General features: G+C 49.8%; 1 protein-coding gene across 1 annotated transcript in view; it reads left to right on the forward strand.

The window, feature by feature from the left end:
• The window catches only part of LOC132394813 (neurogenic locus notch homolog protein 1-like), a 117,231-nt gene that overhangs the window by 31,658 nt on the left and 61,924 nt on the right, over positions 1 to 23,649 (forward strand). The window contains 11 exon segments of the mRNA XM_059971220.1: positions 869 to 1,131; positions 2,726 to 3,067; positions 5,244 to 5,366; positions 7,729 to 7,962; positions 8,373 to 8,528; positions 10,552 to 10,737; positions 15,218 to 15,331; positions 16,384 to 16,497; positions 17,396 to 17,629; positions 19,454 to 19,564; positions 21,105 to 21,297. Coding sequence (XP_059827203.1) covers positions 869 to 1,131; positions 2,726 to 3,067; positions 5,244 to 5,366; positions 7,729 to 7,962; positions 8,373 to 8,528; positions 10,552 to 10,737; positions 15,218 to 15,331; positions 16,384 to 16,497; positions 17,396 to 17,629; positions 19,454 to 19,564; positions 21,105 to 21,297 — 2,070 coding nt within the window.

Below are 23,649 nucleotides of genomic sequence, written 5' to 3' on the forward strand. Positions count from 1 at the left end.
GCAGCCAGAAGAGATCATGGCTTGGATGGTGGGAGTCCTTGACGATGGTTGCTGCTTGTCGATGTGCACAGTGGTGGGGCGGGCTTCTCCTGTGACCGACTGGATGGCTTCTCCTCTGGTGGACTGGGCTGTATCCACTACTCTTTCTGTTCTTGGTTATTGGTGCTTCCATACCAGGCACTGATACAACTAGTCACTGTGCATCTATTGGTAGAGAACAGGGCACTGCCAAAACCGTACCTGATTCTATAAGAAATATTCTGTGCCTTAATGCTCTCTGCCAGTGTCAGTGATCCTGTATTGTCTGTGTCTTGGTTCCTAGTCCTGTAATGCCACCTGCCATTCTAGTGTCCTATCCTTTAATACCTTACGTCAGCTAGTGCCTTGTCCAGGAAAACCCTGCCCACAAACCCTCTCCGGATGTAACTTGTCTTACTATACCCGGTCTGCAATGCCATGCCTTGTACTGCCTTCTGTCTCTGTTCCTTAACCTAATGTCTTCTGTGTCTCAGTGCCCTGCCCTGCAATACCCTGTCTTGTAACATATTCTGTCTTAATACCTTAAGACCTGTAATAGCCCATGTCCTGTAATGCCCTACATAGTTACTGTCTGAACATGGCAGGACACTGGGAAATGACATTTGGAAACTGTTGCAGGGTCAGTTGGGTAACTGATTAGGCATGAGAACTGTGACAGAGCACAGCGTGGCACTCCCTTGGTACTGCACTGGGAATGCTGTCCTGGAGAATGCTGACCGGCAACCAGTATTTCTTGCAGGGCCGAGACAGCCCCTCTCCCCCCCCCCCCACCCCACTTCACCTAATGCTCCTTTGGCCTCCCCTAATGATGCTCCTGTTTCTCTTGCAGCTGCCTGCCGTTCTACCTGGGTGCCCGGTGTCAGTACCAGGACCCCTGCTCCAGTGTCTTCTGCCAGCACGGTGCCACCTGTGAGCCCGTCATCCGGAACGGCACAGCCACTGCCGTCTGCGTCTGCCCGCCGGGGTTCACCGGAGGGCAGTGTGAGACCCCCGTGGGCGATCCCTGCTTGTCAAGCCCCTGCCTGAATGGAGGAAGGTGTGATCGAGCCCCCGGCACCGGCTACAAATGTAGCTGTCTCCACGGCTGGAGAGGTAAGAGAGGTACCACATGCCCCCCTCACCCCGGTTCATGGGCTTTCCTTCCTCACGGTACTGACAGTCAGGGGTCGGAGCCGGGCGTGAGTGACGTTCGCTGTCCGACAGCTCGAGGTTGAGTTACTGAGATCGCAATTCCTCTCTTAGTCCCACTCCCGACCTAAGGATTGATCCTGACCGCATCCAATGGATCTTCAGTCCCAGATCCCTGCATCCTCTCTCCCAACTCTTCCTTTGACCCCAGCCACCAACTGTGCCTCTGCGGTCCCCAGGCAGTGGGAGGGTCCCTCCTGATTTCCACCCTCCAGGTTGAACTCAGTCTCCTCCTCATCACCCCATCCCAGTCAGTCGAAACGCCGACTGTTTATTTCCCTCCGTAGAGGCTGCCCAACCTACTGAGTTCCTCCAGCACTCGGTGTGAGCAGCTCGAGATTCGCAGCCTCCAGAAGCCCTTCGGCCCACCACTCACACACTTTGCCCTCGGGCTCTGGTGTAGGGAGCCAGGAAATGGACTTCCCGCCAGACAACCAGTGCCCCTGCCACTCTGAGAGAAGCTGATGGATTTGGCCAGAAGAGAATGTCACCTGCACGGCCCCCCAGCACGTTGCTGGACCCCTCCCTACAGAGGGAGTGGATGATACCAGTGGACAAGGCTGATTGACTGCATCTAACCAGGTGCCAATAAAATTCGGAGTCAGGCAACAAGCTTGGAGGGAGAGGGGCTGTTTCTGGAACCCAAAAGATGGTGATGCCGTGGTAGGTGGGCTGCTCTGCTGTCGTGAGGTAGCAGAACTCCGATCATGACCCACATTGCGAGGGGCTGAAATTTATTGCCCAACCTAATTTTTCCAGACCTGAGAAGGCAGTTGACCACGGAGAAAGAATCAATCCCGGATCCAATGGGATTGTGAAGCTGGCTGTGGAGAGGGGAGGGGGTGAGGGTGAGGACGGGTTTGTGAGACGTGGTGTGGCTACATACAACTGACGTTCTCTCAGAATCTACAGGACTGCAGTGCCAAACGTGGCCAGGGGGAGTGTTGGTAAGGTTGGGTGGGGGTAATTTACCACACTGGTGTCCCTGCCCCTACAGGACAGTGGTTCCAGCTGTGGAGAGGGGCTGTGTTGGTAAGGTTGGGTGGGGGTAATTTACCACGCTGGTGTCCCTGCCCGTACAGGACAGTGGTTCTGGGTGGGGAGAGGGGGAGTATGTTTAGAGGAATGTTAGTGAAGGTTGGGTGGGGGTAATGTACCACATTGGTGTCTCTGCCCCTACAATGCCATTTGTGGAGAGGAGATGGAGGGGAGGGTGAAGGTTAGTGAGGTTTATATACCATTGATGGTGCCAGGGTGGTGGGGAGGGTTAGTAAAGGTGGGGGTAAACATAGAAACATAGAAAATAGGTGCAGGAGTAGGCCATTCGGCCCTTCAAGCCTGCACCGCCATTCAGTATGATCATGGCTGATCATCCAACTCAGAACCCTGTACCTGCTTTCTCTCCATACCCCCTGATCCCTTTAGCCACAAGGGCCATATCTAACTTCATACGTTATGGTGTGGTTATGTACCACTGACACTGTCTCTGCCCCCACAGGACAGAGGTGCGAGCAGGCGGACCTGTGCGCCGCCAACCCCTGCACCAACGGTGGCCGCTGCCTCAGCACCTGGGACCACTTCACCTGCCTGTGTATCAGGGGCTACCGGGGCCAGGTGTGTGAGCTGGACGTGGACGAGTGTGCTGCTGGGGGCCCCGGGCCCTGCCACAACGGGGCCACCTGCCTCAATCGGCGTGGCTCCTACCTCTGCCTCTGCCCGCCCGCCTACACCGGTGCCGGCTGCAAGGTGCCCACCTCCTCCTGCTTCCACTTCTCCTGCCGCAATGGGGGCAGCTGCATGCCGGGGGCTGCCACCACCGACCACTGTGCCTGCCTGCCAGGTAAGACTCTGACCTGCTTCTCAGAATCAGTTTTATTTTCACAGACGCCTGTCATGAAATTTGTTGTTCTGTAAGTTTCAGATCACAGAACATAGAGCAGATGAAGAGTCTCGGTCTGAAACGTGGCTGTTTACTCTTTTCTATGGATGCTTCCTGGCCTGCTGAGTTCCTTCAGCATTTTGTGTGTGCTGCAGAGCTTTACCTCTAATGAAGTGGGCTATACTGTCTTCTTTTTGTAGGACTTTCCATTCAAGGGCATTGGTGTTTGCATACCAGGCTGTGATGCAGCCAGTCAATATACTCTCCACCACACATCTGTAGAAGTTTGTCAAAGCTTTAGACTCATGTCGCAAACTCCTAAGAAAGTCGGGATGCTGCCGTCTTTTCTTCAAAATTTCCCTCTCAATCCTGTTATACCACCTACTCCCCATAACCTTTGCCACCCATACCAATCAAGAACCTATCAGCCTCTGCTTGAAATCTATCCACAATAAATTCCACAGATTCACCTCTCCCTAGCTAAAGAAATTGCTTCTCGTTTCTGTTCTAAAGGGTCGTTGTTCTATTCTCTGGTACTAGACTCTCTCACTATCCAAAATTCATCTCCACATCTATTTATCTCTGATGTTGAATTTTCAATTGTCTTCACTGAGGTTCTTCTGACCTCCTAGTCGGAATTGAGTTTATTATTACTAATCTACAGTAATTCATGCAATTTATTGTTTTACTACCACCAATATTTACCTCTGGGACAGGGCAAGATTTAGGCTCTCAATCGGGATCTTTTCACTGACGTACATCATGGAATTCATTGTTTTGTGGCAGGAGTGCACTGCAATATGCAGAAATTACTGTGAATGACAGAAGTAAACATATTATGCAAAATAGGATAATGAGTTGGTGCTCATAGACTGCTCAGATACCCAATGGTGGAGGGAAAGAAGCATTTCTGCATTGTTGAGTCTGGGCCTTTAGACTGCCATACCCCCTCCCTGATGGTGGTGAGGCTCCTTGGCGATGAATGCCACCTTCTGGAGACATCACCTTTTGAAGATGTCCGTAACGCCAGGGAGCACCGTCCCCATGATGGAGCTGTCTGAGTGATCCCTGCATCGTCGGTTTTCATTTCTGAACCCGGTGTTTATGGGGAGTTGGTGCTGATTCAGCACCAGTAACAGGAAGTGTGTGTGTGTGTGTGTGTGTGTGTGTGTGTGTGTGTGTGCGTGCGTGTGTGTGTGTGTGTGTTGGATGCTGTATCTTCACCGGGGATGAGCAGGGAGACTCAGAAGGTGACAAGAGCACAGATGAAGTCACTGGTACACTGGTACTTGCTCCATCACTCAGTGAGATCACTCCTAATCTATCTCATTTGCCACATCCCTACAATATATTCTAAAATTTTAAATAAGTCATTCTCTGTCTTGAATATACCTAATGAGTGATTCTCCACAGCCCTCCTGAGTAGAAAATTTTAAAGATACACCTATTTCTCATATCTGTCCTGAATGTCTGACCATATCTGTTGTGGACACCTCAGCCGGGAAACCCTCAGAAGCTCTATAGTTCCTCAGTTTTCAATTAGATTCAGTCCTCTTCTTGTAAACTCAAGAGAGTACATGTCCAGTCTGCTTAACCTGTTCTCACAGAGTAAACTCAGAGTCAGGAGTCAGTCTAGTGGACCTTTACCATTCTCCCACGATTACGAGTATCTCGCTCCTGAGGCAGAGACCAGAGCTGTGCAGTTCCCCGTGTCACCTCCCTAGGGATCCAGAGAGTTGAACAAAGAGTCTCTACTCTTGCAACCCCAGGACAACTCCCCCACCTTCACAGAGGTCCTCAGCAGTGGAATTGGAAGAACAGGCTGGTTTCACAGGCTCAGAGAGACAACTCAACGTTCATATAACCAGCAAACTGCTTTTGAAACGCTGTCCCCAGAGGGACTGCAGCCAAACTGTGCACAGCAGGATCCCACAAATATCAATGAGATGATGACTCAATCTCAGAAGGACTCACATCGACTGTTACTCCCGGGGAGAGTTGTTGAGTCCACCTCCACCTGAAAGAGCTGACGTGTCCCTGGGGGAGAGGGGTCTGCTGGTGGTGCAGAACCAGGAGAACCTTCGGGAAGGGTGCGCGATGTCACTCTCCCTTCAGTTTGACACCTGTTTTACTGCAGGTTTCACTGGCCGGTTCTGCGAAGTGAACATCGACGACTGCATTGGTCATCAGTGTCAGAAGGGAGGGACCTGTGTGGACGGGATCGGTACCTATGAATGCAAGTGCCCCTCATCATGGACCGGTGAGGACCTGCCAGCGCCTGACCTATTCCAGCAGAGCGCCAGCTGCTGTAGCAGGAGGGCAAACAGCAAGGGGTGACAGTGTATTGGGGGGGGGGAAATTAAGTCACCTGAGTTCAAGGGTTAGTAGGACGAGTTCACCATGGGTCCAAGGGTCAGAGGAACAATTTCTCTGAGAGCTCAAGTGCTAGGAGGATGAGTTCTCTGAGGGTTCAGGTGCTAGCGGGATGTGTCCTCTGACATTTCGAGGGTTAGTGGGATGGTTGTGCCATAGGTTTAAGGATTAGGGGGTTAAGTTCATCATGGATTCAAGAGAAAATGGCAAAGCTTGGAATATATTCTGGGGTTGGCAGGGTAAGGTCAAGGTGGGATCAAGAGTTGGTAGGATAAGTTTGCTCTGGGGATAGGGGAATAATGCAATTCATTCTGGGGATAGGGGAATAATGCAACTCATTCAGGGGATAGGGGAATAATGCAACTCGCTCTGGGGATAGGGGAATAATGCAACTCGCTCCGGGGATAGGGGAATAATGCAACTCATTCTGGGGATAGGGGAATAATGCAACTCATTCTGGGGATAGGGGAATAATGCAATTCACTCTGGGGATAGGGGAATAATGCAACTCGCTCCGGGGATAGGGGAATAATGCAATTCACTCTGGGGATAGGGGAATAATGCAATTCATTCTGGGGATAGGGGAATAATGCAACTCATTCTGGGGATAGGGGAATAATGCAATTCATTCTGGGGATAGGGGAATAATGCAACTCATTCAGGGGATAGGGGAATAATGCAATTCGCTCTGGGGATAGGGGAATAATGCAATTCACTCTGGGGATAGGGGAATAATGCAATTCATTCTGGGGATAGGGGAATAATACAATTCGCTCTGGGGATAGGGGAATAATGCAATTCACTCTGGGGATAGGGGAATAATGCAATTCATTCTGGGGATAGGGGAATAATACAATTCGCTCTGGGGATAGGGGAATAATGCAATTCACTCTGGGGATAGGGGAATAATACAATTCGCTCTGGGGATAGGGGAATAATGCAATTCACTCTGGGGATAGGGGAATAATGCAATTCATTCTGGCGATAGGGGAATAATGCAACTCGCTCTGGGGATGGGGGAATAATGCAACTCGCTCTGGGGATGGGGGAATAATGCAACTCACTCTGGGGATAGGGGAATAATGCAACTCGCTCTGGGGATAGGGGAATAATGCAATTCGCTCTGGGGATAGAGGAATAATGCAATTCATTCTGGCGATAGGGGAATAATGCAACTCGCTCTGGGGATGGGGGAATAATGCAACTCACTCTGGGGATAGGGGAATAATACAATTCACTCTGGGGATAGGGGAATAATGCAATTCATTCTGGGGATAGTGGAATAATGCAATCACAGGTTGAGGAATAGAGTCGTGATGGGGGTCAGGTGTCAGATGGATAAAGTTCATAGTAGGCTGAGGAGTTGATGGTGTGAGTCACAGAGCCAAGGGTTAGTGGGGTAAGGTCGTGTATTTGGATTGGTGGGGTAAGGTCATGGGGTTAGGGGTCAGTGAAATAAAGTCATGTGTTTGCGTCACAGGGTCAATGGTTAGTGAGGTAAGAGTGTTGAGTCAGTATCACGGGATCAGGGGTCACTGTGGTAAAATCACTGGGCTGTGTTCATGGGGTAAGGTTACAGGGACAGCAGTTAGAGGAGTATGGTCACCAGATCAAGCTGGTGGGGTCAGGGCTCAGGGAAGTGTGTAGGCCTCCATCAGTCAAATAGTCCATGGATTTGCGCCTTGGAAAGTTTCCAGGGCAGAAGCCTGGGCAAGGTTGTGTGGAAAACCGACAGTTGCCCATGGTGCAAGTCTCCCCTCTCCACATCACCAATGTTGTCCAAGGGAAGGGCATTAGGACCCATACAGCTTGGCACTGGTGTCGTCGCAGAGCAATGTGTGGTTAAGTGCCTTGCTCAAGGACAGACACGCAACCTCAGCCAAGACTCGATCTAGCGACCTTCAGATCACTAGACCAACGCCTTAACCACTTGGCCATGTGCCAGCACTCAGGGAAATAAGGTCACAAGGTTAGGGATCAGTGGGTAAGGGGTCAGGGGTCAAGTGGTATGGTTACGGAGGGATCAGACGTCAGTGAGGTAAGGACACAGGGTCAGCTTGGTGAGGTAAGGTCACAGAGTCAGGGATCAGTGGGGTAAGGTCACAGAAGGGTCAGGAATCTTGGGAGTGTTGCTGAGCTCTGATGGTGAGGTGGAAGGTTAGCAGAGCATGAGTTTGGACAGCGGGATGGGGTGCCAACGTGAGCTGGGGAGTACCAGCTGTCAACCCTCTGCCCCCTCCCCCCCGCAGGCCCGCGCTGCACGGAGGACGTGGATGAGTGCCAGATGCAGCCCAACCCTTGCCAGAACGGGGGCACCTGCTCCAACCAGGACGGCGGCTTCAGCTGCATCTGCGTCAACGGCTGGTCGGGCGCTGACTGCAGCGAAAATGACAACGACTGCACCGAGACCGCCTGCTCCCAGGGAGCCACCTGCCACGACAAGGTGGCCAACTTCGTGTGTGAGTGTCCCCCGGGCAAGAAAGGTGAGTCAGAAGCCCCAGGCATCCCGTTGATGATGGTGATGGGGGTTGGTGGGATGAGGTCGGGTGTTGGTGGGGTGAGGACCACACTGGGGTCAGGAGACAGCGGTGTCAGTGGTCGGTGGGGTAAGGTCATGCTGGGGTCATGTCCAAGGGATAACAGTGGGACCAAAGACAGTTCAGGAGCTCAGAGGGAGTAGATTTCCCATGAACGTGTGATGGTTTCAGAACTAGAATCGGGTTTATTATCACTGACATATGTATGTCACGAAATTTGTTGTTTTGCAACAGCAGTACCTCCTCCCCTCTCTCCCTCCTCCCCTCTTGTCTCTCAGTCCCACCCTCATCCTCCACCACACACCCCTAGGGCTGCCTGCTGCCCCTTGCTAACCCGTACTGTGTCTCTTTCCCAGGACTGATGTGCCACCTCGATGACCCATGCGTGAACAATCCTTGTCACGAGAGCGCTGTGTGTGAGATGAACCCGCTGACGGGACAGGCCATGTGCCAGTGTCCCCTGGGCTTCACTGGGCCATCGTGTAAGCAGGACATCGACGAGTGTTCGATGGGTGAGTGTGCCGTGTGCTGCTGTTCTCCTTGTTTTCCTCCCCTGGGGATCCTCCCAAGTTCCTCAGGCCTATTAACCCTTTAACTGCTGAAATGGGCCATTCAGCAAGACTAATCCAAGTGCAGGGCTGGCAAACCATTCTGGGAGCATATGCCCAAATTGATGATAATCTCTGAAAAATATATACATCTTGTTGCCATGGTAATTCTGAGCAGAGATTATCATTGATTAATGAATTAGTAAGTATATTTATAGACTTTTAAGGATAGACCCTGATGATTATTTCCACATATACATTCTTTTACTATTCATAAAAGTATGTCAGAGACAGATTGAAACAAATTAAATGTTTATTAAAACTGTTCAACATTCATATTAAACTTTTAAATACAGTTGGAAAATAACTTCACTTCTAACTTACTGCCAACTATGCCGTTGGTGTTTCGGGCAGCAATGAAGGTCCTCCATCTCTGGCAATATTCAAAGCTTCCTTTGTTGTATCAGCAGCTTCCTCTTGGATTTCACTACCGTCAGTCATGCAAGTCCCGGGTGGAGATTCAGGAATACCATCACGCTCTGGTGTAGAAGGATTCTTCATTGCCATTTCTGTAACAATTTTGTTTTACCAGTCAGGGTCGTTAGCCTTGAGCTGAAACCGTGACCCTGGAGGACCGGTGGACCACTCTTAGTCTGGCCTCTGCCCTTTGACCTGTTTGGCATTGGTGACCCTACCAAGAGCCAAAGCATAAAGCCCTGACTCCAGCCAACATAGTTCTCTGGGTCACTGAGGCAGGCAAGCCTCCAAACCAGGACAAAATTGTGATCCTCTTGGAGGAAAGAACATCATTATGTATCTTTCCTTTTGTGGGTCAGGTTTAAAGAATGGAGGAATGGCATTGCTTTCCATGTGCCAGCAAAATGTTTGCATGTGCCATCCTGGGCACAGGTGCCACCACAGGTTCATCACCCCCGACAGGGAGAAAGCTCTTTCTAGTCAACTGAGGCACAGCCAGTTCACAAGCCAAGCTCCTCCTGCCCAAAGAGTTGGGCAGCATCTCCACAGCAAGATATTGTACATCATCAACCATCTCATTGCTTCTTCATAGGGTTTGGTTCAAAGACCCAGACTTTGATGGCCAAATTCAAGGCAGATCAACAGTCTTCAGGAAAGGATGTCCATCCAAAATCAGTAATGCCACTGTTCTTCAGTACTTGACCCAAAACTTTGACTGTTTATTCCCCTCCATAGACACTTACCTCCTAAGTGTCTCCAGGATTTTGATGTGATTTCCAGCACCTGCAGAATCTATTGTGTTTATGTCCCACCAGGCTGGGCAACCACTGTGGACTTAATAGCTGTTGTGCTGTTAAGGAAACAACAGGCAGGAGTCATACAGCATCAATGGTGGGGAGTAAAGAGTTGGCATTTCAGGCCAAAGCCATTCACCAGGACTGGAAAGGAAGAGGGCAGGTCAGAATGAGGTTGGGGTAGGAGAGGCAGCTGAGGGGGACGATAGGTGCATGTGGGGGAGGGAGGAGGTGAAGTATGTCACGCCTTCCACCTATCGTTCCCAGTGTCGTACTTCATGACCCCACCTTATCTTGGTGTCCGCACCCTTCCTTTCCAGTCCTGAGAAAGGGTCTCAGACTAGGCTGTTTATTCCCCTCCACAGATTCTGCCTGACCTGCTGAATTCCTGGCACAGCCCTAATCACTACAACTTACAACACTCATAATCACATTGATTATGTGATAACACCAGAAGGGCTGCAGCAGTTCCATGAGGTGACTCACCCCTACCTTCTGAAGGGCAGGTATGGGTGGGCAATAAATGCTGGCCCTGCCAATGATGCCCAGATCTTCACTAATGAATGTGTAAGGGTAGTCTTTGTGGAAGCCCTGCCTGTGAAATGGGGGAGGTGCCTGTACCTTCAACCTTTAACCTTACCTCGTACTCACCAATCCACCATTGCCTTTGAGAGACCAACTGAAACCCGTCTGTTTTCCGGAATCTTCTCTGCTAGGGCCCAACCCGTGTGAGCTGAACGGCCGCTGCGAGAACAACGTGGGCTCCTTTGAGTGCCGCTGCCTGGCGGGGTACACCGGCGCCCGCTGTGAGCAGGACGTCAACGAGTGCCTGTCCAACCCCTGCCGCCACGAGGCCACCTGCCTCGACCAGATCGGAGAGTTCAAGTGCATCTGCATGCCAGGTAGGTGCAGCAGGCTGGCCCTGTGGGAGGCAGGTGGGATATAATGTGGAGGTAGGTGAGGTTACTCATTCCGGTGCTCAGCACAGAGGGTCCAGTACCTGGCGAGGGACTGGGTGGTACTGGTGTCCTTCATAGAAACCAAGCTGAACTGCACTTGTACACAATTCGGTGAAGTTCAGCATGCAGGCACCACAAGCAATTAGTGTTCACCACTAAATGTCTGCAAAAATTAGTAAATTGGTTTAATATTACCGCGTGTCCTGAGGTACAGTGAAAAGCTTTGTTTTGCATGCCATCCGTAACATAACCGTAGAGTGCATTGAGGTAGCTCAAGGAAAAACAGCAATAGATTGCAGAATAAAGTGTCACAGTTACAGAGAAAGTGCAGTGCAGGCAGACTATAAGGCGCAGGGTCACAGTGAGGTATACTGTGAGGTCAGAAGTCCATCATATCGTACTAGGGAGCCACTCAGCAGCTTTATAACAACAGGGTAGAGACCGTCCTTGAGCCTGGTGTCGCATGCTTCCAGGATTTTGCAACTTCACACTGATGGGAAAGGAGGGGAGTGGGAACATCTAGGATGCCTTGCTGCAGTTGTAGAAGCAGAGGACTATGGGTAAACAGGTAAACTGGAGCTAAAAGAAAGCAAGCTACAGAACAGTCAACGCGTTGGACCGTGACCCTTCATCAGGACGGGAAAGGAAGGGAGTAGAAGCCGAATAAAAAGGTGAATGCTGGGTGGGGTGTGGAAGCATAAGCTGGCGGGTGATAGGCGAAGCTTGGTGGAAAGGAAAGTGGGTGGGTAGTGCAAGGGGGTTAATGTGAGAAACTGAGAAAATGAGAAATGTGGAAGAGGGAAAGAGAAGAAATGGGAATCTGATAGGAGAGGGCAATGGACCATGGAATAAAGGGAAGGAGTTAGGGAACCAGAGGAACACATTGGGAAGGCCATGAGTGTGAGGGAGGAGAAGAGAAGGGTTCAGAAGGCCATGGGTATGAGGGAAAAGGAAAGGTCAGTTGAGGGATGGGGGAAACAGAGGGGAGTGGTTACCCGTTGGAGATACTGTAAGCTTGGAGACTACCAACATGAAATATGAGGTGTTGCTCCAAGTTCATTGTGGCCTCGTTGTCAACATAGAAGAGGCAATGGACAGACATGTTGGAATTGGAACTGAAATGGGTGGCCACTGGGATATCCTAACTGCTGTGGTGGACTGAGCAAAGCTACTCGATGAAGGGGTCTCCCAATCTGTGTAGGTCTCACCAACATAGCAGAAGCTGCACTGGGAGCACCTGATGCAGTAGATAACACCAACAGACTCACAGGTGAAGGTGAAGGACTGTTCAGGTACAAGAATGGTGTTGAAGAAGGTGGTGCTCCAATGTTTGAATGTTTCTGTGTTCTTGTTATAAAAACAATCATTTGACTTGGCAACTGGGTTGTCCAGGATTAGTGAAAGGGCATTGGTCAGATTCCTCTTGGTGTACTGTGAGCAGTTTTGGACTCCTTATCTAAAAAAAGGATGTGCTGGCACTGGAGAGGGTCCAGAGGGGTTCATGAGAATGATCCAGGAATGACAGGATTAATATATAGAGTTTTTAATGGCTCTGGGCTTGAACTCACTGGAGTTTAGAATAAGGTGGGGAATCTCATTAAAAACTGTTGAATATTGAAAGGTCTAAATTGAGTGGACATGGAGCAGTTGCTTCCTTTAGTGGAGAGTGTAGGACTAGAGGGCACCGCCTCAGAATAGAAGGATATTCCCTTAGAACAAAGGAGGAATTTCTTTGGCCGGTGGGTGGTGTATCTGTGGACTTCATTGCGACAGATAGGTAAGGAGGCCAAGTCATTGGGTATATTAAAGTGGATTTTGATAAGTTATTGATTAGTAAGGGCATCAAAAGTTATGGGGTGAAAGCTGGAGAATGGGGTTCAGAGGGATAATAAATTAGCCATGATGGAATGGCAGCAGATTCGATGGGCCAGACAACCTCATTCTGCTGCTATGGTCCGGTCTGGTAAGAAGGTGCATTAAGTGACAACTTTTTGTGTGCAGTTCTGATGGGAGTCATCAAATATCCCTGTTAGGAATGTTCCGTTGAAGTCCACAGTCACAGCCATGGGTAGGTACGCAGCACTGTCTGAAGACATTTACAAAATTGACTGATACTCAAAATTGTCGAATCTTGGATGGCAGACTCAGATTGCAGGTGCAGTTCACCTTTAAGAAGATGGAAGTGGGGATGCTGTGCTGGTCTACAGGTTGAATTGAAATGCAGAGGATTTAGACTTAAACTTCCAACGATCCAGCTGGTGAATGTACGGTCTCTGGAAAATAGTACTGAAGACCTCAGAGTAAAATTGCTTTGCCAGAGGAACATCAGAGACTGCTGTATACTTGTTTTATAGAAACATGGCTCAAATCACAATTTCAGACATAGCACTGCAGCCCGATGGCTTTATCATTCCCTGCAAAACCAGGACAGCTGAGTCTTTTCAAGGCAGAGCAGCTGGAATTTGCTTTATGATTAACTCATGGTTAATGAGTTATGAGTTATGATTAACTCATGCTTTATGATTAACATCAACTGAAGCCATTCTGACTCAGTCCTGCTCACCCAACCTGGAATATCTATCAGTCAAATGTCTGTTTTATCTGCCAAGGAAGTCTCCCACCATCATCCTGGCAGTGATGTATGTTCTACATCAGGCCATCATCCAGCAGGAACTGGAGGAGCTGTGCAACATTATGAGCAGCCCGACGCCATCCCTATCATTGTGGGAGATTTCAACCAGTCCAGCTTGAAGAAGCCTCCGAACAACTTCCACCAACTTAACACTTGCTGAACTGGAGGAACCAACAGGCTTGACCATTGTTGTGCCACCATCAAGAACAGTAGCCATGCTATCCCACACCCGCATTTTGGAAACTCCAATCACCTAGTCATTCTTCTACTCTCAGAGTATAGGTAGAGCCTAAAGACCACAGCACCAGTGGTAAGGACCAAGAAGGTTTGGTCAAGGAGAGCAGAGGAGCCTTGAAGTGCTCTGAGATGTTGTTCATGGCTAGCATCAACTCCGGACTAAGCAAGGACCTGAACTTACTGCAATTTTCCTAGCACCACAGTACATCTACAGTGGGTGCAATCTCCACTTGTCTTTGGATCACCTGGACAATAATAATACCTATGCCAAGCCTCTGTTTATTGATTAGAACTCAGTGTTCAGCACAATCAACACTCAGATCTAATCAAAAAGCTCCGAAGTCTGGGCCTCTGTACCTCCCTCTGCAAATGGCTCCTTGACTTCCTCACTGGGAGACCATAGTAGGTGCAGATGAGAAATAACATCTCCTCCTCACTGACAATGAACTGGCACACCTCAAGGGTGTGTGTTTATCCTACTGCTTTACGCCCTGGATTCTGTGGCTAGGCACAGCTCAAACACCATCTATAAATTCACTGATGACACAACTATTGGCAAAATTTCAGATGGTGACGTGGAGGTGTACAGGAGTGAGATAGATCAACTGGTTGAGTGGTATTGCATCAGCAAACTTGCACTCAACATTAGTAAGGCCAAGGAATTGATTGTGGACTTCAGGAAGGGGATGCTGAGGGAATATACACCAATACTCAATGCAGGATCAGACATGGAAAGGGTGAGCAGTATCAAGTTCCTGGGTGTCAACATTTCTGAAGATCTATCCTGGGCCCAACATTTTTGATGCAATTACACAACAGTGGCTATACTTTATTAGGAGTACAGTATGTGGCAAATTGCTATATCACCAAAGACTGTTGCAAATTTCTACAGATGAACTGTGGACGGCATTCTAACTGGATGCATGACTGTCTGGTATAGAGGGACAACTGAACAACATTAGAAGTTGCAGAAAGTTGTGAACTTTGTCAGCTCCATACTGGGCACTAGGCTCCCCAACATTGATGACACCTTCGAAAGGTGATGCCACAAAACGGTGGCAACCATCGTTAAGGAACTCCATCACCTCGAATATGCCCTCTTCTCAACAGTACCATCAAAGAGAAGGTAGTGGAAAACAAATTTCATGACATTTGCCAGTGATATTAAACCTGATTCTCGCTCTCATTTTTATGACTATCCTGGTATCTCCGAAGATGGCCTGGTTGTCAGCAAGTTGCAGTGAGTAAGAAAAAACAAACTCAAAATTTAAAATAAAATTTCCTTTTTCTGAAATTTTCATTGATTAGTTTTAATAAAGTGCAGGAGATTGGCTGACAGGTAAGAAATCCCCAGTGAGGTGTGACAGTAGAGGGGGCAGTCCTTCCACATTGGCTGTGAGCCTTGGAGACAGAACTGCGGCAGAGCTTGGAGTGGGATAAGCAACAGTTTAGATCTATCTCACTCAAGCTCAGGGTGGGATTTGGTGCACCCAGCCCAAGGGAGGAGGGTGATGGAATATGATCGCTTCCTAACTCTATGTGCTGTGTCCTCAGGCTATGAGGGCCTCTACTGTGAAATCAACCGCGACGAGTGTCAGAGCAACCCATGCTTGAATGGTGCTGAGTGTGAGGACCGGGTGAATGAGGTGCTCTGCCAGTGTAACCCAGGTAAGGTGGCAGCACTCAGCCAGGACCAACACTGGCATCAAAGTGGGGGGCTTGTGTATCTGTCTCTTCCTGGGATTGTATCTTGATCTCTATCTCAATCTCCCTCTCTCTCTTCTCATTCTGCTTCCCCTTCAACCTAAGCTCCACCCATCAACCCAATGCTCTCTCTTAAACTGTCTCACATTCTCTCACACACATCAATCACTCTTTCTCACTCTCCCACTCACTCTCCTCTGAACACACTCCTCTTAGTATCCGTCAAACACTCTTTTTCTCTGTCTATTTCTGTCTCCCACTTTCTCTGTTACTCCCTCTGCCTTGATGTCTTTCTCTTTCTCACCGTCTCTGTCTCTGTCTCACCATGTCTGTCTGTCTCTCACTCTCTCTCTCCCTTCCATTTCTGACCTCTTTCCTTCTCCTTACACTTTCTGCTTATAGATTATTCCACTATCTACTGAAATATTTTGACATGAGAATGCATGTTCTGTGTAGTATTGTTCCCATTAAGGTAAAAATCCCGAGGAACTTCTGCGGTGCGGGTATTCAACATCTAGAATGAGAGTTCACTGTTTAAAACTTTAGATTGGCACTTTTATGGATGAGATGGGGTGAAACTTTTCCTTCCCCTTCAAGGGCAGAGATTCTCTGGAATGTTTTTCTTTGTTGGAAGCAGGGTCTTTGGATATTTTCAACTTAGAGGCAGATTGATTCTTGATAAGAGAGTGGGTGAAAGGTGGTGAGGGGGGTTGGGCAGAAATTTGGTGCTGAAGAGAAACTCGGATCAGCAGTGCTCTCATTAGAGTTTGCAGCAAATTCGAGGGGCTGATTGGCCAACTACAGCTAATCCACACTGTGGATCCCAGAGATGGAGGACAAATTCCCTCCAGTCCCATCCTTCCAGTCTGTAGTCCGAGATCCTTGATCCTTGCATGTAAATGCAGAAGGAGCAGGACACTCAGTCCCTTGAGTCTGCTTTGCAATTCAATGAGCTTATGGTGACCTTTCCACAAATGACTGTGACCATTAACACCCTCTCTTCTTTCCGTGCCCAGGGTTTACAGGGCAGTGGTGTGAGGTAAACATCGATGAGTGCTCCAGTGCTCCCTGCTTCAATGGGGGGACGTGCGTCGATGGTCCTGACCAATTCCACTGTGACTGTCCAAAGGGTGAGTCTTGCTCTTTTGACTTCGGGTTCTGTCAAGTGGGCATCATGGGGGAAGCACCCAGTGGGCAGTTAAGAGACCATTGGGCAGTGGGTAGTAGCAGCTCTGGTTGCCAGTGCTCAGTGAGCTGTGTCCAGTTCCCAGTGGGCAGTGGGAGTGTCTGTGGCTCAAGTAATCGCCTTGAAGTTGTACTCTCCAGTGCGTGTAGCCTCCCACCCTAGGCATTGTAACCGCACCCCGTTGTACACAAATGGCTGCCATATACACTGTGTAAAAGCTGCACTCAGCTAATCTCACAGACCACTCTACCTGATCGTCCCAAAGCCTCTCCTTTGACCTTCGGGAAGGAGGAAGCAGCAGGAACAGAGGACACCACCACCTGCAGGTTTTCCCTGTGGGTCCCCTACGATCCTGAATTAGAAACCTGCTGTTGGTCATCCATCGTCAAAGATCACTGGATCCCAAAACTGGAACTTCGTCCCAGACAACACCCTTGGGGCATCTACACCCAAAGGACTGCAGCGGTTCTACCCCACCTTCTCTGGGGCAGTAACTGATGGGTGGTAAATGCTGGCCTTGATACAGGTGCCCTTATCTCATTCACCTGAGGACACTTCCTCCCTCAATGTACTGACAGCATCATCCCCCACTCTCCCCTATTCCTCCCTGCCCTCCCCTCTCCCCTTTCTCTTCTCCCCTTCCTCTCTGTCTTCACTTACCCCTCCTGCTCCTCCTCCCCTCCCCTCCCCTCGCCACCTGCCCCTCTCATCCCTTGCTGCCACTGCCTCTCTCTCCTCACTGCCAACCCCTCTCTCTGCACCTCCCCCACTCTTTCACCACCCCTCTTTCCCCCCTCCCCTTCTCTCTCCCTCCCCCGCTCCCCTCCTTCTCCCCTCGGCAGGTTTCGAGGGGGCCCTCTGCCAGACAGACACCGATGACTGTGCGGGAAGCCCGTGCCACAATGGGTCATGCTTGGACGGGGTGGCTGCGTACTCGTGCGTCTGCTCCCCTGGCTACACGGAGCCAGACTGCAGTGTCGAGGTGGATGAGTGTCAAAGCGGCCCCTGCCAGAATGGGGGCCGATGCACCAACCGGGTCAACGGTTACGTCTGCGTCTGCCTGGCCGGGACCACAGGTAACTGGGGCCTCAGGGAAGGGTCAGTGTGTGTGGAAAGGCCTGCCCTGTCTCCCACTGCAGGGCGGGTTCAGAAAAGGGCTGTCCAGCAGGAACTGGAATTGCTATTGGTCGATTATTGTCACATGTACCAAGATGCATTGAAGTACCTTGCCTTGGTCAATGTTCATACAGATCAGTTCATTATGCAGAGTTTTGAGGTGGAACAAAGGGAAACTATAACAGAATGTGGAATGAAGGAAGAGAAAACTATAAGATGCAAGATCATACCATGATATATTGTGAGATCAAGGGGCAACTTAGGAACAAAGTTTAGTGTGGGGAAGGTGGTGGCAGAGTTGTGAGGGCTCTGGAGATGATTTGGACTCAGTGTATTATTGTCACAGGTACCAAACTATAGTGAAAAGCTTGTCTTGCATACTGTTCATTACACTGCGCATTGAGGAAGAACATTAATATTAAGGGTAGCAGCTGCAGAGAGAGAGCAGTGCAGGTAAACAATAAGACCGTGATGACAAGTTTGTGGTGTCAAGAATCCGTCTTGTCGCAGGTGTGGTCAGGAGGACAGTCGAGAGTGTCTGACCACATTCTTGCTGCCTCGGTAAAGCTGCCAGTGTAATCAATTACCTCGTCCACCCGAACTTGCCCCTCTTTCATAGGGAAGACACATCCCATCAGGCTCAAGGACAGAGTCTATCCCACTGTTATAAGACTCTCGAACCGATCTGTGGTACAATAGGATGAACTCATTATCTATCTCGTAATAATTTATCTCCTTATTGTTTACCTGCATAGCGCGTTTGCTGTAGCTGTTACACTTCATTCTGCATTCTGTTGTTGTTTTACCCTGTTTTGCCCCAGTGTTCTGTGTAATTTGATCCATACGGACAGCATGCAGGACAAGCTTTTTGATGAGAACATCTCAGTGCATGTGACAAAAATAGACAAATAATAATAATGTTGTGGAGATCCCCAAACAGTCTCCTCCCCCACCATCCCTTTGAAACGGTATAGATGTGATCACTGGATTGATTCTGTGCTGTATTGTTCTGTGACTCTATGACTCTGAATCTTCTTAAAATGATTCAATCTTTTGATCTAAAACCGTCCAATTTGATGAATATGCCCAGAATTTCTCAGTTTTAGGACTCCTGCAGTTATTTTGTTTTTCCTTGCTGATTTTCATCACTGAGCGTTGAGCTTGTTCTCAGCCCTATTTGCAGTGGGAGGGCAGACTATCAGGGGTGGGGGGGGGGGGGTATCGGTGTTCCAGTGGACTAAAGAAGATGAGGCAGGGTAACAGGCAACAGGTGACACACGCAGTCAGCATCAGGAACCCCGGCGAGGTGGCTCACGTGGGAAGATCAGTGTAGTCAATTGTCAAAGAGCGGTGGTACTGGGTGTGAGGGGTAGGGGGTATGGATTGAAGACTGTATGAAAGGTGGTGTCACCGGAGAAAGAGAGAGCCAAATGCCTCTCCCAGGGTTAACTCAGGGGATAATTGCACCTAGCTGTGCTGCCTCACTATTCCAGCCTCACAGTCTCTCCTTCTCTCTCTCTCTCTCACTCACCCTGCCCTCACTACCACCAATTTGCCTTCTCTCTCTCTCTCTTCCCTCTCCCTATCTCCACGTCCCCTTCTCACACTATGGTCATCCCCCCGCCCCTCACCCCCATTCACTCCATTTCCCCCTATCCCCTCCTGGTCCCCTTCGCCACCTCCACTTCCTCATCCTCCCTCCCCTCTTCTTTTTTTGCTTCTCCCCTCCCTCCTCATTCCCTTCCCTCCCCCTGCACCGCTCCTTCAACCATCGCTCTCCTAAGGACCGCACTGTGAGATTGACATCGACGAATGCGTGGGCAACCTCTGCCACTCCGGGCGCTGCAAGGACCACATCGACCACTACACCTGCGAGTGTGACCCCGGCTTCACAGGTAAACTCAGCCCAGCTCCTCTCCCTGAGTCCTGACCACCCTCATCTACCCACCAGCCCGGCCGCTGAGCGAGACTGGGGCTTCGTTCAGCAGTCAGTTTTGTGCTTCCTGCCTCTGCGTTCGGAGCACCAGGCCACCTGTTTGCCCAGACATGTGTGGAGCGTCACAGCCTGTCTCAGGAGAGACCGGAGTCCCACAGCTCCCCCATGTTCACTGGGACTACCCACCACAGAGAGACCAGGATGGGGTGACCCACGGGAGCCTTGAATGATGAGGGACGATTTCACCTACACACGTAGGAGGCCATTGGAGTGTTCAGGACTGTATTAGAGATAAGGGTGTGACTTAGGAAACATCAGCTATTTAGAACTCCAGGTAAAAGGAACAGGAGAGGGCTACTCGGCCTCACTAGCCTCTCCCACCATTAAATGTGATCATGTTTGACCTACTTGTACTGCTGGGAAGCAGACCCTTCAGCCCATCAGATCTGTGCTGACTCTCAAGCACCCTTGTTTACACCAATCGTAACCTAACCATTATAATCTCTCCATCGAGTTTCTGCCCCCAACCTACCCAGTTTACTCCACATAGGGGTAATTTACAGGGGCAAATTAACATAGCTTGGAAAGCCAGGCCACTTGCGGGAAACCCATAAGGGTGAACTTCCAAACTCCATGCAGTGGCAGAGGTCGGGATCAAGCCTGGGTCTTTGGGGCTCTGAGACAACAGTTCTACCGGCTGCACTGCCCCTCCCTGCTGGCTCCCCAGGGCTCTCAGTTTCCTGAATTGACAATAAGACCGTAAGAAATAGGAGCATAATTAGGCCCATTGAGTTTGCTCCACCATTTTATCATGGCTGTTTATCCCTGTCAAAACCATTCTCCTGCCTTCTCCACTAAACCTTCAATGCCCTGACTAATCAAGAACCTATCAACCTTTGCTTTAAATATGTCCAAAGTCTTGATCTCCTCTGTGGCAATGAATTTTACAGTTTTGCCACCCTCTGGCTAAAGAAACTCCTCCTCATCTCTGTTCTATCTACTCTGAGGCTGTGCACTCTACTGAGCCACATCCTCTCCACGTGCTCTCTATCGAAGCCTTTCCACAGTCAATAGGTTCCAATGAGATCCTCTCCCATTTTTCCAAACTCCAGCATGTACAGGCTCAGAGCCATCAAATGCCCCTCCTACGTTAAGCTTTTCATTCCTGGAATCATGCATATAAACTTCTCTGAACTCTTTCCTATGTCAACACATCTCTTCCATCCATCCATCTATCTATCTATTTATCTCTTCTATCTATCTATCTGTCTCCTTTATCTATCTATCCTTAATGATAGTTATGTTTTGCACTGTGCTGCTGGATGGCTGGGAAATCCATGGGACACAGGTAGAAGGTGTAAACTCCACACCCAGACAGAGTCGGAGGTTGAGATCAAACGCGGGTCACTGAAGCCTCTACCGGCTCAGCCCCAAAAAAGACCAGTGCGGGGTCGGGCTCTCTTCTCCCATTTCCTGACCAGTGCCGGCTTTGGTTGCAGGCTCTCTGTGTGACGTTGACGTGGACGAGTGCGCCTCCGGCCCCTGTTACAACGGCGGGAACTGCAGTGACGGCCTGAATCGCTTCGATTGCGTCTGCCCCAGTGGGTTCCTCGGACCCCAGTGTTTGTCGAGAGTGGACGAGTGCGAGAACCAGCCTTGCGCCCATGGGACCTGCCTCAACCACAGCAATGGGTAAGGATTCGGGGCCAGAGATTGGAAGACGTTGGGATTTTAAAGGCAGAGGCGGTGTCATCATGATTATCCTGAAGGATGTATATGTAAATTACCTGGATTAAAATGTATTTTATTTATTGAGATACACGTGTAATAGGCCCTCCCGGCCCTTCGAGATACGCCTCCCCGCAATCACCCAATTTAATCCGAGTCTAATAACGGAACAATTTGCAATGACCAATTAACCTGCCAACCGGTCTGCCTTCGGACTATAGCAGGGAACTGGAGCACCCAGGGGAAACCCACTCGGTCACAGGGAGAACACACAAACTCCTTACGGGTAGCGGCAGGAACAAACCAGGTCAGCTGGTCTGTAAAGCTGCGTGCCGCCCCCGTGTGGATGGTTGTGTTAGTAAGTTTACAGACGATATGAAGATGGACGGTGGTATGTATAGCGGAAGATCAGTTAGGAGTAATGCATACAGTTCTGGTCACCCCATTATAGCAAGGAGAGGTTTGGTTCTTTTCTCTGTATTGGCGCAGGCGAGGGAAAAATGATAGGCATTTATAAGATTACGAGAGGCATAGGTGGGCATCTGGTATCTTTATCCCAGGATTGAAATATCTAATACCAGAGGATATTCATTTATGGTCAGAGGTGTGAGTTCAAAGGCGATTTGTGGGGCGTGGTTTTTTTTACACAGAGCGGTGGATGTACTGCCTGGGGTGGTGGTGGAGACAGTGAACAGTTCATTCATTACACAGTGCATCGAGGTGAAACAATCACAATGCAGAATAAAGTGTAACAGCTGCAGAGTACAGGTTAACAATAAGATGCAAGACCATAACGACGCTGGTTGTAACGGTCCAACATATCATACTTGGTAAATATTTAATAGTCTTATAACAGCTGTCCTTGGTCCGTGAGTTTGGGCTTCTGTATATTCTGTCCGATGGGAAAGGAAGGACGAGAGAATGCCTGGGGTGGGTGGGGACTGATTATGCTGGCTGCTTTATTGAGGCAGCAAGAAATACAGACAGAGTCCACGCAGGGCGGAAGTGCATTTAATTAGTAATTAGTTTGGTACAATATTTTTGGGTGGAAGAGGCTATTCCTGCGCTTCACTGATTTGTTTTCTGTGGTTGAATGCTACATTATCTGGCCTCCGACTCGTAAGGCCCCGGGATAATATACTGCGGAAGGTGCTTGAGCTGGACGCAGAAGCGTTTTTTCCCGGCGTGGAGTCAAAAAGCCCGGCAACATGATCTACTGCCCATCGGGGTCCGTGCGGACCACCTATCACCCATTAACACCAATCCTACACCCATCCCAGTTTACCCTCCCCACATTCCCATCAACACTCTCCCCCAGCCCCTAGATTCCACCCTCGCCCACACATCTGGGGCAGCTCAGAGCAGACCAGTTAACCCACCGCCCTGCACGATGTGGGATGTGGGAGGAAATCGGAGCTACCGGGAGAAATCCACACGGACTGGGTGGGGGTGTAAGCTCCACGCACGGACAGCGCCAGCAGCCAGGATCGAACCCGGCTGTCCGGAGCTGAAACGCCACTGTGGCGCCTGTTTTGTTTTTCTGGTCAGGTGTAATGTGTTTCTCTGGGAAATTCAGAGGATGGACAAGGCCAACACTTCTTGTCTGACACAGACTTTCTTGTCCTTGAAAGGCGCCCTTCCCCCTTAAGCTCTCGTTTACCCTCCTTCTCCAGATGTGGTTTATTCAATGTACAATGTTTTAACGCTTTGTGGTACACAATACCTACAGTTCCAAATTATGAGCCGACTAATTCTATTCGGAACCCATTCGAGCCTCGAGACATCCACCAGCCTCGGAAATCGCCGGAATTTGCCCTCTTCCAGGGACACCCGAGAGAGCCGCATGTAGTCGGCTCGGACAGAACCCTGCATAGCCAGTCGGCCTTAACTGCGAATTGTCACCTCGGTGAAGACCAGGCGCAAACCGACTAGGGGATTCTCCCGACCGACCCACCCCTTGGGCTCGGGTGATGATCCTTTCCCTTTGGTAACGGGACCAAGTGTTCAAAGGTGGGGAGGGGGGGTAGTGTAAGTACAAGATTCCCTTGCTGGTTTAGGAAGTGTTGGCACTGTATTAGCCCAAGTTAGGACCCAGCTCCTGGCCAGTATGAGATATCTCGTTGCTCAGTGCCCGAGACCACGCTTACTTTAACAGCAGGTGTCCTTCGCCCCAGCCAGTGCTTCAGGCTAGGCATCCCATTGCTGGCCATCATCTGATGTGACTTCAATACCCTCCCCCCAACCCCCCGGGCCTCAGGGTCCCGGACCCCGATCCACTGACGTCACTGGGCCTGAGGTCCTTTCCATTGAGCAGTC

The sequence above is a fragment of the Hypanus sabinus genome, chromosome 5 (genome assembly GCF_030144855.1).
Source record: "Hypanus sabinus isolate sHypSab1 chromosome 5, sHypSab1.hap1, whole genome shotgun sequence".
Taxonomy (NCBI): domain Eukaryota; kingdom Metazoa; phylum Chordata; class Chondrichthyes; order Myliobatiformes; family Dasyatidae; genus Hypanus; species Hypanus sabinus.